The sequence below is a fragment of the Xenopus laevis genome, chromosome 9_10L (genome assembly GCF_017654675.1).
Source record: "Xenopus laevis strain J_2021 chromosome 9_10L, Xenopus_laevis_v10.1, whole genome shotgun sequence".
In the NCBI taxonomy this organism is placed as follows: domain Eukaryota; kingdom Metazoa; phylum Chordata; class Amphibia; order Anura; family Pipidae; genus Xenopus; species Xenopus laevis.
Genome location: NC_054387.1, coordinates 110,827,295 through 110,842,414, shown reverse-complemented (window position 1 = coordinate 110,842,414; position 15,120 = coordinate 110,827,295). Strand labels below are relative to the sequence as shown.

General features: G+C 39.5%; 1 protein-coding gene across 1 annotated transcript; it reads right to left on the bottom strand.

Moving 5' to 3' along the window:
• Positions 1-2,762: 2,762 nt before the first annotated feature.
• On the bottom strand, positions 2,763-14,949 carry prpf18.L (pre-mRNA processing factor 18 L homeolog; the record flags this gene model as incomplete). Its single annotated transcript, NM_001095818.1, is given in 10 exon segments — positions 2,763-3,009; positions 3,127-3,282; positions 3,459-3,530; positions 4,808-4,948; positions 5,209-5,277; positions 6,520-6,666; positions 7,616-7,729; positions 7,977-8,081; positions 13,583-13,660; positions 14,850-14,949. Coding segments are annotated over 10 exon segments (1,029 nt in total). The 3' UTR covers positions 2,763-2,928.
• Between the last annotated feature and the right edge of the window lie 171 nt (positions 14,950-15,120).

The window sequence follows — 15,120 nt, the reverse complement described above, 5'->3', positions numbered from 1 at the left end:
TAGTACCATATATATATATGTAAGTAGAGAAATAAAGTCTACACCAGATGTTGTTGGGCACAACAGATACACACTATAATTTCATGTTCCCCTAAGGGGAAAGTGCAGGGGTTACGGCATGTACGTGTCAAACTAAAGTAATAATAATGATAATCTTAGCATGTCTGAGCTTGTGCTGCAGGAGTCGCTTGTTTTTCAGGCTCTCTATAACTTCCCATAATGACCTTTCCACAAGGACAGGTCATTGCTGCTGAAAAACACTATGAGATCCTGTTCAACTGCACCTGAACTGAACCTTGGTGTTAGTTTGCCTTTCCATATAGATTTTATTATTAAATAGATCAACACTTTTGAAATTCTTGATTATTCTGGTTCTGTTTCCAATCTTCTGTGTCCATAATAATATAAAGCAAATCGGCACACAAATTTTCCTGTTCATCTATGTACAGATACAAATAATTACTTTTGTGTTACAAATTCCAAAAGGGCTGATTTTAAAGGGGGATCTAATCTGTTGTCATTTTACTTTATTTAGAAGAAGACAGACCTTTCTGTAACTTTATTGTATATAGCAAGATAAACAGAACTTTATTGTAATGTTGCATTGAGTGTTAATAGTCTAGTCTGTAAAGAAGGCATTCAAGCAAGAATTTCATGGTATCTACTATCCGGAAACCTGTTATCCAGAAAGCTCCAAATTACGGAAAGGCTGTCTCAAATAGACTCAATTTTATGAGATGTTGTTGCACTTAATGCCCATCATTTGTATCATGTCACTTCTTTCCTCTGATGCAGACGTCTGTTTTTACTGCATTGCATTTGCCACCTGCTCACACTTATAGTGAGGAAGCAGTTTAACCAATAACAGCAGTTTCATTTTTTTATGGTAATGATCACTGAAAATGCTGTTCCCCTGTGCTATCCTTACTAATGTTATCTTATCTAACCTTATAGGCAGATCACAAAACCCATAATATATTGTGAAGGCTTCACTCAAATGAGAGTGAACAGTGGCCATTTAGACAGACCACTATTATTTCTGCTGCAGCACCCCCTAGTGGCAGTCTTTTTAATGGCAACTCAGTTCGAGTCAGTGCCACCATAAGGTCTGTCTGTGCCTGTATTTTTCATTCATCATAGCTTTTAGTAAATACACATCACTTTGCCAAAATCACATGAAAAGATTTACCGGCTTGTCCGACATCTACCCAATACTCAGGATTCCTTCCCTCTTTACACAAGGTCCCCTGTAACACTCCAAGGATAATTGCCTATGCCCTCCTAGTCCACATACAAAACATATGTATGTCTGGGGTCTAGCAGTTCTCTAGGTACAGATCACACTATCTAGTAGATTGTGAAGAAAAACAAATGGATGAATCGAGTGGATGTTTTCAGATGAACAAGTGAGGGAAGTGGTAACCCAGCGGGTGTGGGCCTAAGGCGACAGGGAGTCTGCAAAGGAAGGGGGTTGCGGGTGAACCCTGATTTTGTTTGACTATGAAGATTTTCATTCATCCAGGTCATAGTATATCTAGTATAGGTCAATCTAAAAACAACTGGACTTGCTGATTTTGTTTGTAACTTTTTTCATGAGCTATTGTTCACCCAGGATTTCCTGGGCAGGGGGCCTAAAATGTATTTTCATCAAAGTTTCCTATGAAGGCGTTTATGATGACAGTAATGCCTGATTCTCAGCTTCTCTCTTCTGAAAACACTTCAGAGTAGTGATGTGCGGGTCGGCCTGATACCCGAGGGACGGTTGGGTTCGGACTGGCAGCCTACAGGGGGCTCTGTTTGGCAGTACACATGGTTTTCATGCAACCTAAACTTGTCTCCAAGCCAGGAATTTAAAAATAAACACTTGCTTTGAGGCCACTGGAAGAGAACATCTAAGGGGTTGTTGGTGAGCAACATGTTGCTTGTGAGCCACCAGTTGAAGCGCATGCTTGTAGAGTCTGGCTCAATGTCATTGTGGGTGGAGGCTAAAGATAGTCATTGGGCCCAGGCTGGGACAGAGGCATAAACAGCCCCCACCAGCCCACTAAATAGTGATTATGGCATCTTACAGCAGCTAGAGTCCTGCGCGCAACCAATTTGTTAAAACTGCTACCGACCCACATACCAGCTTGGACCCGCAAGTACCTTATCTGCAACCCACTGACCATTAAGAGACAGGAAGTGCTGTCATTGTAAACTGGAAGGGACATCATTAGAAGTAGGCGTGATCAGAAAAAAAGGAGTAAAACTCGCTATCGAGAAGACCCGTGACCCGACCCGCAAACCCGAAGAACCGCGTCTATACCCGCTCCAGAAACCTCTATCTGTAACCCACAGGGTACCGCATGTTTTTGCGGGTAACCAATCCGCTGCAGAACTCTAACAGCAACCACTCTGGCATATGGGGTTAGTGAAGGGACATTTGGGAAAAGGCCAGTGGACCAAAGCCCAATATAATATCAACTTATTATGTACTGTGCTGTTAGGAAGAGGGGAACCTTACATTGGCTCACCCAGTGTTTTTATTGTAAATGGAGTTTCCCCACTACGAAGAGTTTCTCACCTGAGAAGACTGTAAGTCCTGTGTATCCCATGTGCCACCTTAAAGGAACAGAAACATCAAAAAAATAATACACTGGAGATTGGCTATAATAATCTCCCCAACAACAATGGAGGCAGTCCTGAATATCTAATAGCAAATTAGGACCCAGATGAACACAAAAAACAAAACAAACAACTGCTTCAGAGTGTCATGGACAATATGTATTTCCATAATCCTTTATTAAATTTAACATTTTGGAAATGACACACACATTTCTATAGAACAGAAACATAGGTGTGCTTAACTGAGTATCTGAACATTTAGGCAGGGTTTGTTTAACATAATAAAATCTACACAGCCACTGAGAGTAGAAAAGAAGATCCTGGTCACAGCGCATTGTATTCCACACACTTTGATGGATCCGTGGAAAAATATTTCTGACAAATGGTCATTAACCTCTTCAAACCCTAAAGGACAAATAAAAAAAAGCTTAAATTCAGGGAACAAAATGGCAACATGTATTGCTTTACTTGAAAAGGGTAGTTCAACTTTTACGTTTTATTCATTTTTTAAAGAAGTGTTACCTGAATGTATTTACGCTGTGTTTCATCGTTCAGCACATGGGCCACGTGCTTGGAAAAGATCTTCTCCCGACCAGTACGAGCATGGATACCAACCATAGTCACACCGATAGGCCAAGGAGCGTTGCCTATAGCCATCTGTAAGTAAGCATCGTTTGCCTGCACATGGGAAAACATTTATTACAAAATGCTTGTCTGGCGGGATCTGGCGGGAATTTTTACTAACCACCTTTCATTCACAATGATTCTTTTCTACACGGCTATGGTCATTTCAAAGCATTAGTAACACCTAGCAGCTGCCATATAACACAGTACAGAAACAGAATCCAACTTACCTTGACATACTCCCTTTGTAACATGAATTTTATGATATCTGTAATGGATTCTTTGATGTCAGCAGGCAGGTTCTGGAAAACCAAATAAAATAAACAAGATTTCAGTTTAAGTTCAACTGTAAGACACTTCGCATGAAGATAGAATGATTCTTGTCCAAACTGATACCTCCTTCTAAATAAAAGCAGTTAACTGAACAAAACTGAACAAAAATGACAATTATTTTTCATGACTCGGTTGCTTCTCTTTTACGTAAATGTGCTTAATTCTACGACTTTAATTGTCATTGCCTTTACTTTCCCTGAACTTATACAGGTATGGGATCCGTTATCCGGAAACTCATTATCCAGAAAGCTCTGAATTACAGAAAGGTTGTCTCCCATAGACTAAATTTTTAACATTTTTAAAAAATATTTCCTTTTTCTCTGTAATATAACAGTAGCTTGTACTTGATCCAAACCAAGATATAATTAATTGGAGGAAAAAACAGCCTATTGGGTTTATTTCATGTTTACATGATTTTCTAGTAGACTTAAGACACGAAGACCTAATTTACAAAAAGATCCGTTATCCAGAAAACCCCAGGTCCCAAGCATTCTGGATAACAGATCCCATACCTGTACAATAGTTCTTAATAGCATCACTGCAAAGATTTATTATGGGATTCTGTCTATCATCAGGCAAACCAATAACTTTGTGATAATCCACAATTTTGGTATGTGGCCCAACCCCCGAATCCTTTGTGAAGGATTTGGCTGATTTGCACTTACATTATAGGGTAGCGACACACGGGCAGATTTGGGGAGAGTAGGCGCCCGGCAACAAATCTCTTCTTTGGGGCGACTAATCTCCCCGAACTGCCTTCCCGCCGGCTGGAATGTAAATCGCCGGCGGGATGGCACTCGGAGCGCTTCGTTTTCCAAAGTTGCCTCACGAGGAAACCTTGGACAACTTTGGAAAATGAATCGCTCCATCCATCCCGCCGGCGATTTACATTCTAGCAGGGGGGAAGGCAGTTCGGGGAGATTAGTTGACCCGAAGAATAAGAGATTTCTCGCCGGGTAACTCATCTCCCTGAATCTGCCCGTAAGTCTCTGCGCATACATACTGGACCTTTAAGTCCACCTCCACCTTCCTCCTGCCCCCAAAAAACAAGCTACTAAGTCAGCTGGTAGTAAGTCTTGGCACAAGATATTTGCTTAGGGAACCTGATCTGTATCATCAGACCCTACCACACACATCTTACAGCCAGAAAAAAAATATCTTATGTATTTACAGCCAACATACACACTGCATAGTTTCACACAAACTATACAAATCATATTTATCATATTTATGTAAACGACCTCACCTTCTTCCTCAGTTTTCGGAATAAAGGCTTTAAGTAAGATTCCGTTTGTTTCTGTGTAGCACTTGCAAGTTTCCCATGAACACTGCGTTTCACATAATCTTCCCTTGCGTTGAGTTCTTTGGCCCAAACTCCTAAAAGAAACTAAATGGACAAATACATTATCGTCATCAATAACAAAACAACAATAATGTTATTAAAAACAAATGAGGATATTACTCTACATGACTATTCTAGCAATTTGAGTGCAAGATTCTTAATACATACAGTACATGTACACTGAGTTTGTAATTGTGCCAAGGCAAAAACCCTAAAACATCATTACACCAGCGATATCCTCATATAAACAAAGTAAAGGCTGGAGGCTGACACCTTAATGGATGCATACAAACATTTTTTCTTACCTTAAGAACCTTGTTTATGGTATCCATATCTTTGTTGTCATCCCCTTGTCCTAGGCATTCCCCCAAAACCTGAAATAAAATTAACTTATTATCATTTGCTCTGCTAACAGAGACCTCTTATTAAAGGAGAACTAAACCCCCCGTTAATCAAAAATCCCATCCCCTTCTATCCATTGGACTCCCTCACTGCTTTCTCCCTCCTTAGTAACTCAGTGGAAAAAGTGTCCCTGTCATGTTACCTCGCGGAAGTGAGCGCCGGCACGGAGCTTTTTCATGCATGAGCAGCTGGGACCATTCTGGTATTCGTGCCTACTGCGCATGCACAGAAAGCTCTGAAGATTGCCGAAGGAAGAAAGAAGAGTATCCGAAGATACAGAAGATGGCGCCGGTGAGCTCCGCTGCGCTACTCTGCATGAATATGACAAGGTACATGACAGGGACACTTTTTCAACTGAATTACTAAGGAGGGAGAAAGCAGTGAGGGGGGCCGATGAATCGAAGGGCATTTTTGATTAACGGGGGGGGGGGGGGGTTTTTAGTTCTCCTTTAATGCAAAGATCCCAACAACCAGATTCGCATCCGATATGCTCCTATATGTAACTTTATCATTTCCCGCTGTATGCAAATTAGGCAACGCTAGCGCATCTTCGCTTCGACTGCCGAAGTAACGTGAAAATTCGGCAGTGTTCGATGCCCTGGACTTCGCACTTTAGTGAATTGGCGTTGTCCTAGCAAATTTATGCCTGCTGAAGTGGGGCGATGGGTCCGAAGCCGTCGCATTTTTGCCGCTTAGGGAATTTGCCCCTAAGTTGGCCGCTTTTAAGGGTCTGTGTATGGCCACCTAAACTAAATTGCAACACTAAAATTAAATTGCCATAAGGACATTGGACATAAGGCAATTTTTAAACCTTAACCCCCAGTGATGATATATCAGCTCACAACACATATAACCAGCAGGAATACCATTTTTTCTGTACGGGGCTGCCTTCATTTCCACCGTGGCCCTAGCCACCTAGTGAGACCCTAACAGGAAAAGTACCTCTTGAAGCTTTCATAGCAAAAAGATGATTTAAAGGAAACTACCATTGCAGGTTTTATTAAGGGGAAATATACCCTATACATATTATTAAAGTAAAACAGAGATCACAGAATCTTTGGTGATTTTGGCCAGATATTGGTCGGGGAGGCCCGTCGGATGGCTGCATACACAGGCCAATGTATGGCCACCTTAAAATGTTCTAGATTCTGGGGAACTAATCTCTATAAGACGTACAGTGTCTTCCCAAATCCCTACTGTTGTTAGATACACACCTCCAGCTCTTCAATTGTGGTGTTCTCTTCATGGACTTTCAGGTCATTCTGTGTATCCTCGTCTGTTGTTTCCTGGCCAGCTACAAGTTCATTGAAATACTGCTGGTCAATCTTATCCAGGGCAGCCTTTAGGTCATTTCTTAAACCCTGTCAAACATCAAAAGAAACTTGGCAACTTTGACAATAATCAGATCTTAGTCTCTACCCATCCTGATACTTAAACTTTGTTGTAGAACAGGGCAGGTTTGGCCATTTAAGGTAATTATATAGTCCCCTGCCTGCCTAATAGATCCACAGGCTGCTGTTATCTTATTGATATAACCCAGATACGAATATAAAGCAAAGCAGCTAATTAATTAGACCACTACATATACATGAAGCACAGGTGCACTGGACCCTTCACCCAACTGTCCTGAGAAAAATAGTCACACTTGATAAAGGGCTCTGGGCCCGAAACATGTTGTGTGCAATAAAGAGCACTTAGCAGCAAGTTCTGCCTCTTCGCTTGCTTTCTCTCAGCTCTCTTGTTAACTGAGAAAAATAGTATCGCTTGATGGATCTTAAAGGAACATTAAAAAAGAAAAGATTTCTAGCAATAAAGAGACACCATATCATTGCACTTTATCACACTTATATTATAGACACAACACCCAATAACAAACGATAATACTTTTTAAAGGACAAATAAAAGAAATATGCAGTAAAATCCCACCCCTCATTCGAAACAGGGACAGGGACCGTTAAAGACCTATAAAGGGGCCATTTTTAAAGATAATATTAACTTTTAGTCCAAAGTGAAACCAGCACCATATATTTATTCATATATATTATTCAATACTGCCAACAAAATTAGGGAGGGGTTCACTTATCCTACATGTCTCCTTTAAGCAACATCAGCAACATCAGATTACAAAAAGTGGCATGATCTAAAAAAAAAAAAATGCAAGCTATTTAACAGCTTTTGAAAAATGTCTAATGCATTACTTGAAGTAGTCGGTAATAGACTAAAAGAGAAAAAGGGATGAAGGATGGAAGAAACCCAGGGTGGGGGTATAGTAATCACTTCAATGATAACTGTTCTTGTTTGTTGAAATACCTTATTGACTTCAGGCGCGAGAATTTCTATCTTCCGTAGGCGCTGAAAGGTTTCATAGTCTGTCTCTCCAAAAAGTCTGATGGGTTCCCCCCTTTCTCTCAGCCTCCGGATTACCTAAACAACAAGGGAGCAGGATAAGCCTTTTGGCAATAACATTTTCCTTATAGAGATAAATGATTGAATTATTTTCAAGTACCTATTTCTCTTTATGCACAAAATAAAAAGCAGTTCATGCTGGGATTCCAAGAGCTGTAGTTCAGCAACAGCTGGAGACCCACATACTGGGGATAAGTGGTCTAAATCTAAACCTATAGCATGTGCACAATTACTCCATGAGGATAAAAATACACTTTGACCTTACCTCCTGCCTAGAGAGAGTCATGGGCAATTTTTCCTCTGCCAATTCTAATTCCAAGACCGGATTACTTGATGAGGAAGGCTTTTCTTCCTCTTCTTCTTTCTGCATCTAGTAAGAAAAGGCAAGTCATTTATATTGCTCTGAGCCCCAAGAAGGGAAGAAAGTGTTAGACTTGAGAAGGTGAGAAAACCATTAAATCATCAAAAATAATCAATTTACTAAAGGGAAAACATACCAAGTTTATATTCCTTTAATTTCACCTTAGTAAAACAGCCTTAACTTTTCTTTACTGGATATTTATTCTTACTTTTTTCAAACTCTCTATATTTTCAATATATGGCATATTTTTCCTTTATTGCACTCAACTGCTGTTTGAGTAGAGACTACAGTCATGCTGTATAGGCGAGAGCAATGCAATAGGAAGCACTGGATCTTACACAACTGGAATGCATGGAACAAGGAGCGCTGACATTCTCTAACAGTATCATGCAGTAAGAGAACATTTAAAGTAGAGTCCTGCAGTGGGTTGGGTACCCGTGGGTTACCCACAAAACAAGCGTGCACCCTGCGGAATGAGCTGAGGATTTTCATTTTCAGGTGCTGGTATACTCGCGGGTGTGCGGAGTCGCGGTTATCTTATGTAATATTGTCTATATTTTACTCCTTTTAAAGTTTTACAAAACTTGTTTCTGTCACCTCCCACTTTTGATGACATCACTTCCAGTTCGCAACACCATCACTTCCTGTTTGATGGTGGTCAGCGGGTTGCGGATAAGGCAGTTGCAGGTCCGGTAGCGGATCAAAGTGGGTAAATATGCGGGTTGCGGTTCGGGACATGGGCTTCGGGTTGGTCTTAGAAATTGGTTCCGCGCAGGACTCTAATTTAAAGGGCTTGTTCACTTATAAGCTAACTTTTAGTATGATGTAGAGAGTGATATTCTAAAACCACTTGCAATTGGCTTTCATGTTTTATTATTTGTGGTTTTTGAGTTATTTAGCTTTTTATTCAGCAGCTCTCCAGTTTGCAATTTCAGCAATCTGGTTGCTGGGATCCAAATTACCCTAGCAACCATGCACTGATTTGAATAAGAAACTGGATTATGAACAGGAAAGGCCTGAATAGAAAGATGAGTAATAAAAAGTAACAAAATACATGTGTAGCAAAAAGTAACAAAATACATGTGTAGCCTTACAGAGCATTTGTTTTTTTTAAATGGGGTCAGTGACCCGCATTTGAAAGCTGGAAAGAGCCAGAAGGCGGCAAATAATTAAAAAACTATAAAAAATAAAAAAAATTAAGGCCAATTGAAAAATTGCTTATGATCAACCATTCTATAACATACTAAAAGTTATCTTAAAGGTGAACCAGCCATAGACTCCATTTTATCCAAATAATCATATTTTTAAAAATGATTTGCTTTTTTCTCTGTAATAATAAAACAGTACCTGGCAAAACCAGCCTATTGGGTTTATTTAATGTTTACATGATTTTCTAGTAGACAAGGTATGGAGATCCATATCTGGAAAGCCCCAGTGCCCGAGCATTTTGGTCCCATACCTGTACTATTTCTTTATTAAAATAAATAAATAAATAAAAACCTGCAACATGGTCCTTTGTGACAAGAAATTTCAAATTTAAAAACTTTCCCCATGTCTTTTCTGAAGAACATTAGATTTCTGTCATGTATATGTTGTCTCAGTGAAAACACTTTTTGTACTGGATGTCCTTCTCTGTAATAATAAAACAGTACCTGGCAAAACCAGCCTATTGGGTTTATTTAATGTTTACATGATTTAAGGTATGGAGATCCAAATTACAGAAAGATCCGTTATCTGGAAAGCCCCAGTGCCCGAGCATTCTGGTCCCATACCTGTACTATGCAGCAGGGATACTCCTGCAAAGATAGCCAGTTTACATTTTCACGTCACATTTCAAGGACTGGATTAGATTACAATGATAATTCCATATGCAGACATGTTCGGAGCTCTACAACAGGCTAATGCCCACAAAGAAAAGATGGAAGATGAATAGGAAAACAAAATAACAATAAAATTGTATACTCCCAGAGCTATAGTTTTTAGATGCCGGGGCAGTGACTCCCATTAAGAAGGTGGAAAAATACAAAAGAGGAATGCAAACAAAAAAATAAAAAATGAAGACCAATTGAAATGTTGCTAATAATAGGATATTTTATAACATAGTAAAAGTTAACTCAAAAGTGAACTAACCCAACCACATCCTTTTTATAACTGTATATCAAAGAAACAGTTAAAACAAGGGCGAAAGAGTAATGAGTGGTAACTATGCGTGTTTATCAGAACTAAATCATAGAAATGGGCCGTTAGCTACTGCATGATGAATTAAGGTGATCTTTTAATCTCCTCTTCACTCTGTCAGTAGCAGCCTTAACTAAAGAGGTTACATGTATCCTTTTATTAGAAAAAATAAAGTAAAAAATAAACTGCAACATGGTCCTTTGTGAAAGAGGGTGGTTCACCCTTAAGTTAAGTTTTAGTATGTTATAGAATGCCCAGTTCTAAGCAACTTTTCAATTGGTCTTCATTATTTAATTTTTTTTTTTTTTTTTTAATATCGTTTTTCATTATTTGCTTTTTTCTTCTGACTCTTTACAGCTTTCAAATGCTGGTCAGGGACACGATCTAAAAACAAATGCTCTGTATGTATTGTTGCTGCTACTTTTTATTACTTATCTTTCTATTCAGGCCTCTACTATTTATATTGCAGTCTCTTGTTCAAATCAGTGCCTGGTTGCTGGGGTAGTTTGGACCCTAGCAAACAGACTGCATAAATAGCAATCCGGAGAGCTGCTGAATAAAAAGCTAAATAACTACAAAAACTCTACTGATAAAAAATGAAAACCGATTGCAAATTGTCTCTGAATATCACTCTCTACATCAGGGGTGTCCAACCTTTTGGCTTCTCTGGGCCACATTGGAAAAAGAAAAATTGTCTGGGGCCAAACACGAAATACACAAACACTTTTAAATTGTAAAATTAAAGAAAATACACAGAAAAGAACTACAATACCAGTTGGATAACCAGATGGAGCTATACATTGGAATATGGGACACCTGGATATTAAACAGACTTATTATTATATCATTATAGTCCCCCATCCTCCCTACTCCATAGGTCACCCCATTGTTACAACCTGGCATAGTAAACCTGTTCCTAACAAGACGACAGACTGAGGTGGTTAATGTGTCTAGATTTGGAGAGCACAAAGTGTTTTTTCACGCTCGTTTTCTCTGTATTTCCATACATTTATTTCATAATTTCTTTCCTTTTTTCATTTCTCTTCCTTTTTCTCTCTCCTTCAAGCTGGGCTGCCTTCACATCCATCTTGGGACTCAGGTTGGACATCCCTGCTCTACATCATACTAAAAGTTAATGTAAACGTGGACAACCCCTTTAACTTACCCCAATGTGCAATATTGTAACCAAAATATAGTAGGTGTGAGCTTGCTTTGCACAATAACAAAAGATTAGCCAGCAGCAACATGTTATATTACAGAGAAGGATACCTTATATTGTATAAAAAAAAATGTCCCCCTCCCTCCTAGGTGTTGAGCAGAGCCCCCAATCCAGATGGGGGAAACAATAGTATTTTCCTAAAAATATCACCCTATTGGGGAGTGGGTTTGTGACATAGGATTGGTGCATGTCCTGATTGACATGCATGCGAAACAAGGCACTTTCATTACATCCTTGTGTGTGACCCAATTTGACTGCTCAACTTGGGGGCGTCCTTCTTGTGTGGGAAACTCAATGGGGGTTTTTCCTAGAAATGTACTATTGTATCCCCCCCCCCCAAAGTTCTGTTAGCCCACAATTCTGGCAAGGGGAAATATTATTTATACTATAATTGGCCTTTAAAGGGGTTGTAAACTTATAACTAGGGATGCACCTAATCCAGGATTCGGTTTGGGAACCGGCCAGGATTCGGCCGAATCGAACCCGCATATGCAAATTAGGGGCGGGGAGAGAAAATTGCGTGACTTTTTGTCACAAAACAAGGATTTAAAAATTGCTTTCCCCTTGGATTCGGTTCAGGATTCAGCAAATCTTTCGCAAGGGATTCAGGGGTTCGACCAAATCTTGTAACCCACGCATCTCAAAAATATCTACTGCAAAATCTCTCTCTCTCTCAAAAATATCTACTGCAAAATCTCTCTCTCTCTCTCTCGTATATATTATACCAGAATTAAACATTTTCAGGGGCAGAACCAGTACTCAAGCAAATAATTCAACAGTCATATGCAAATTCTAAACTCACCACAAAAACATCAAGACTCCAGGTCCAAGGGAAAAGCCAGAAAAACCAACATACAATAGAGACTGGCACTAAAACTAGACCCCACTATATATAATGCAGCATAAACAAAAGTTTGACATGAAATACATCCCAAAAACAACACAAACACGTCTTACACATTTCATAAAAGAACAATGTTGTTAAGATATTAGTCTATAGTGTATAGTATAGTGATATATAGTATATAGTGCTATGCATACAAATCACTAATTTGCTATACAGGTTTTCCCATAACAACCTTGTTCTATTATTAATAGTACTTTATATGTAAAAAGTCATTTGAGGGGACACTTTTGATTGGTCTAGTATCCTTATTGGATTAGCCTATGATTCTGTCCGCTCTATAAGCAGAAAATGCACAAAACTTGTTTGTGTTGGTTTTTGTGATGTAATTCCTGTTACACAAAGTTTTTGCTGAATCATAAATACTGCGTTCTGGGCAAAAAAAGTTTTTTTTTTTTTTTTTTCTCAAGCAAATTGTGCTAGTGACACACCAAGCCATTCCTTACTTTGCTTCATACTTTGGATGACAGCACAAGTAATAGCAATCAAACTTGTTTTTCAAAATGGATTTATTCTCAACCTCCTAAAAAAGGTTTAATTTAATAAATTCATAAAGACAGGGGGGAAAAAAAAGACATCTAAACACTAGGTAGGGTCATAGGGTAGACAGATTCTCATAATCTTTTTTTTACATTTATTTCTTTGTTTACATTTAACTATAATGAAGAAAAAATTTGGGCTGATAAATTATACAGCAATGGAGCCACCATACTACTGTTCATGTATAAAGATAGAACAGTTTATCCAGTGTTCCATCTCCTTAGGTGATTTCTTTATAGAAACCATCTACACGAAACATTGGTTCCTGAAATGAATTAATCTCTTACTGAGGGATACACTGTATTTACAGACACTGTAATCAGGGGTTATTCTATACAATAACATATACAGTAGATGGGAGTAAAATAAAGTTCTGTTTTTTTAACGTAATGATTAATGGTGCCTTTATGTATTTATTAAATTATTCAAGATTTGATCACAGGTGAATAGTCCATTAAATATATAAACCATTTTGAAATCATGCCTGTAAATAAAGCATGCACGTCTGATCTTGGGAACTCATACCTTTCCTGGTGGCTTCGCACTTACAGGCTATTGTACATAGTAGATTAAATAAAGAAACACAGTTAGTTTCCTATTGCAGGACAAAATACAGATCAAAATACATAAAAAAAAAAAATTGGCCCTGCAGTGGAGGTTGTTCAGTACCTTGTATCCGCATCGCTCAAAATATTCCTCCTTTTCTTTTGCGGTAAGTTCGCTGCGTTTAAAGTACTTCTTTTCCCCCTGGAAAAAAAAAAATGAAGTTAAAATTGTAGGTGGTCTTTACTCCCCACAAATCCCCACTAGTTATAACAGCTGCAAAGGAACTCCAAAACTTAAAAGAATTGTGGAAAATGTAACTTTTCACATTCTGTTACCAGCCCAAAAGTGAGACATCACCTGATCAGACTGTGTATGGCTGCCGTTAGCTCATAACATGGCTCCAGATATACATTGCTGTATGCAACAGGAAATCTAGGGCAGAAAATAAGGGGGTCCTCCCTATACTGCAGCCTAATTTGCCCACATTTAGGGTTTCCTGGTGTATCTAGAGATCAAACAAGCACCCTGCCTTGTCTATATGTATATCCGCATATACTAGGGATGCACCGAATCCAGGATTCGGCCAGGATTCTGCCGAATCCTTCTGCCCAGCAAAACCAAATCCTAATTTACATATGCAAATTAGGGGCGGGGAGGGAAATCATGTGACTGTCAGACAACAAGGAAGTAAAAAGTGTTCCCCCTTCCACCCCTAATTTGCATATGCAAATTAGGGTTCGGTTCGGTATTCGGCCAAATCTTCACAGAGGATTCGGGGGTTCGGCTGAATCCAAAATAATGGATTTGGTGCATCCCTAGTATATACACTTCAGTCAGAGCCCTGGCAATGGCTGTGTGGCCCCCGGCAGTGGCAGTGGAGGAGGGAGGAGAGCAGCCCTACAGTTTATAGTAACATAGTAAGTAAGGTTGAAAAAAGACACACGTCTATCAAGTTCAACCTTTTAGTTTTTTTTTTTTTTTAGTGTGCTTAACTGTCAGTTGATCCAGAGGAAGGCAAAAAACCCATCTGAAGCCTCTCCAATTTGCCTCAGAGGGGGAAAAATTCCTTCCAGACTCCAAAATGGCAATGGGACCAGTCCCTGGATGAACTTGTACTATGAGCTATCTCCCATAACCCTGTATTCCCTCACTTGCTAAACACCATCCAACCCCTTCTTATACCTATCTAATGTATCCGCCTGTACCACTGATTCAGGGGGGAGCATTGCTTTACAGAGCAGGCATTAGTTACTAGTACTACGCATTCGTTACGTAAATAACTAGGACACGATATGTACAGCGGCCTCCGATAAAAACCCTTTTTACCCCAACACGGACAATTTAAACTAGTGAGGAATATTCCGCTTTAAAATACCGCAGTCAATCTCACCCCAACCAGCGCCTTCTCTTCCAGCTGCTTCCTCTTCCGCGCGATCTCCGCTTTCAGAATATCCATCTTGCCACCTCCAAAACAACCCAGCGTCTCGATCACAGAAGCAGGAACTTGTTAATGACGTCACTGCCACCTCTGTACCATGTGACTGTCCCTGGCAACCAGCGAAAGCTACCGCTTCCACGTACGCGGGCTCCTTTACAGCCACTAGAACTGAGAGGCGCGCTGACGTTTGTCAGTAGGAGATGTAATGGCGAAACCACTTCAG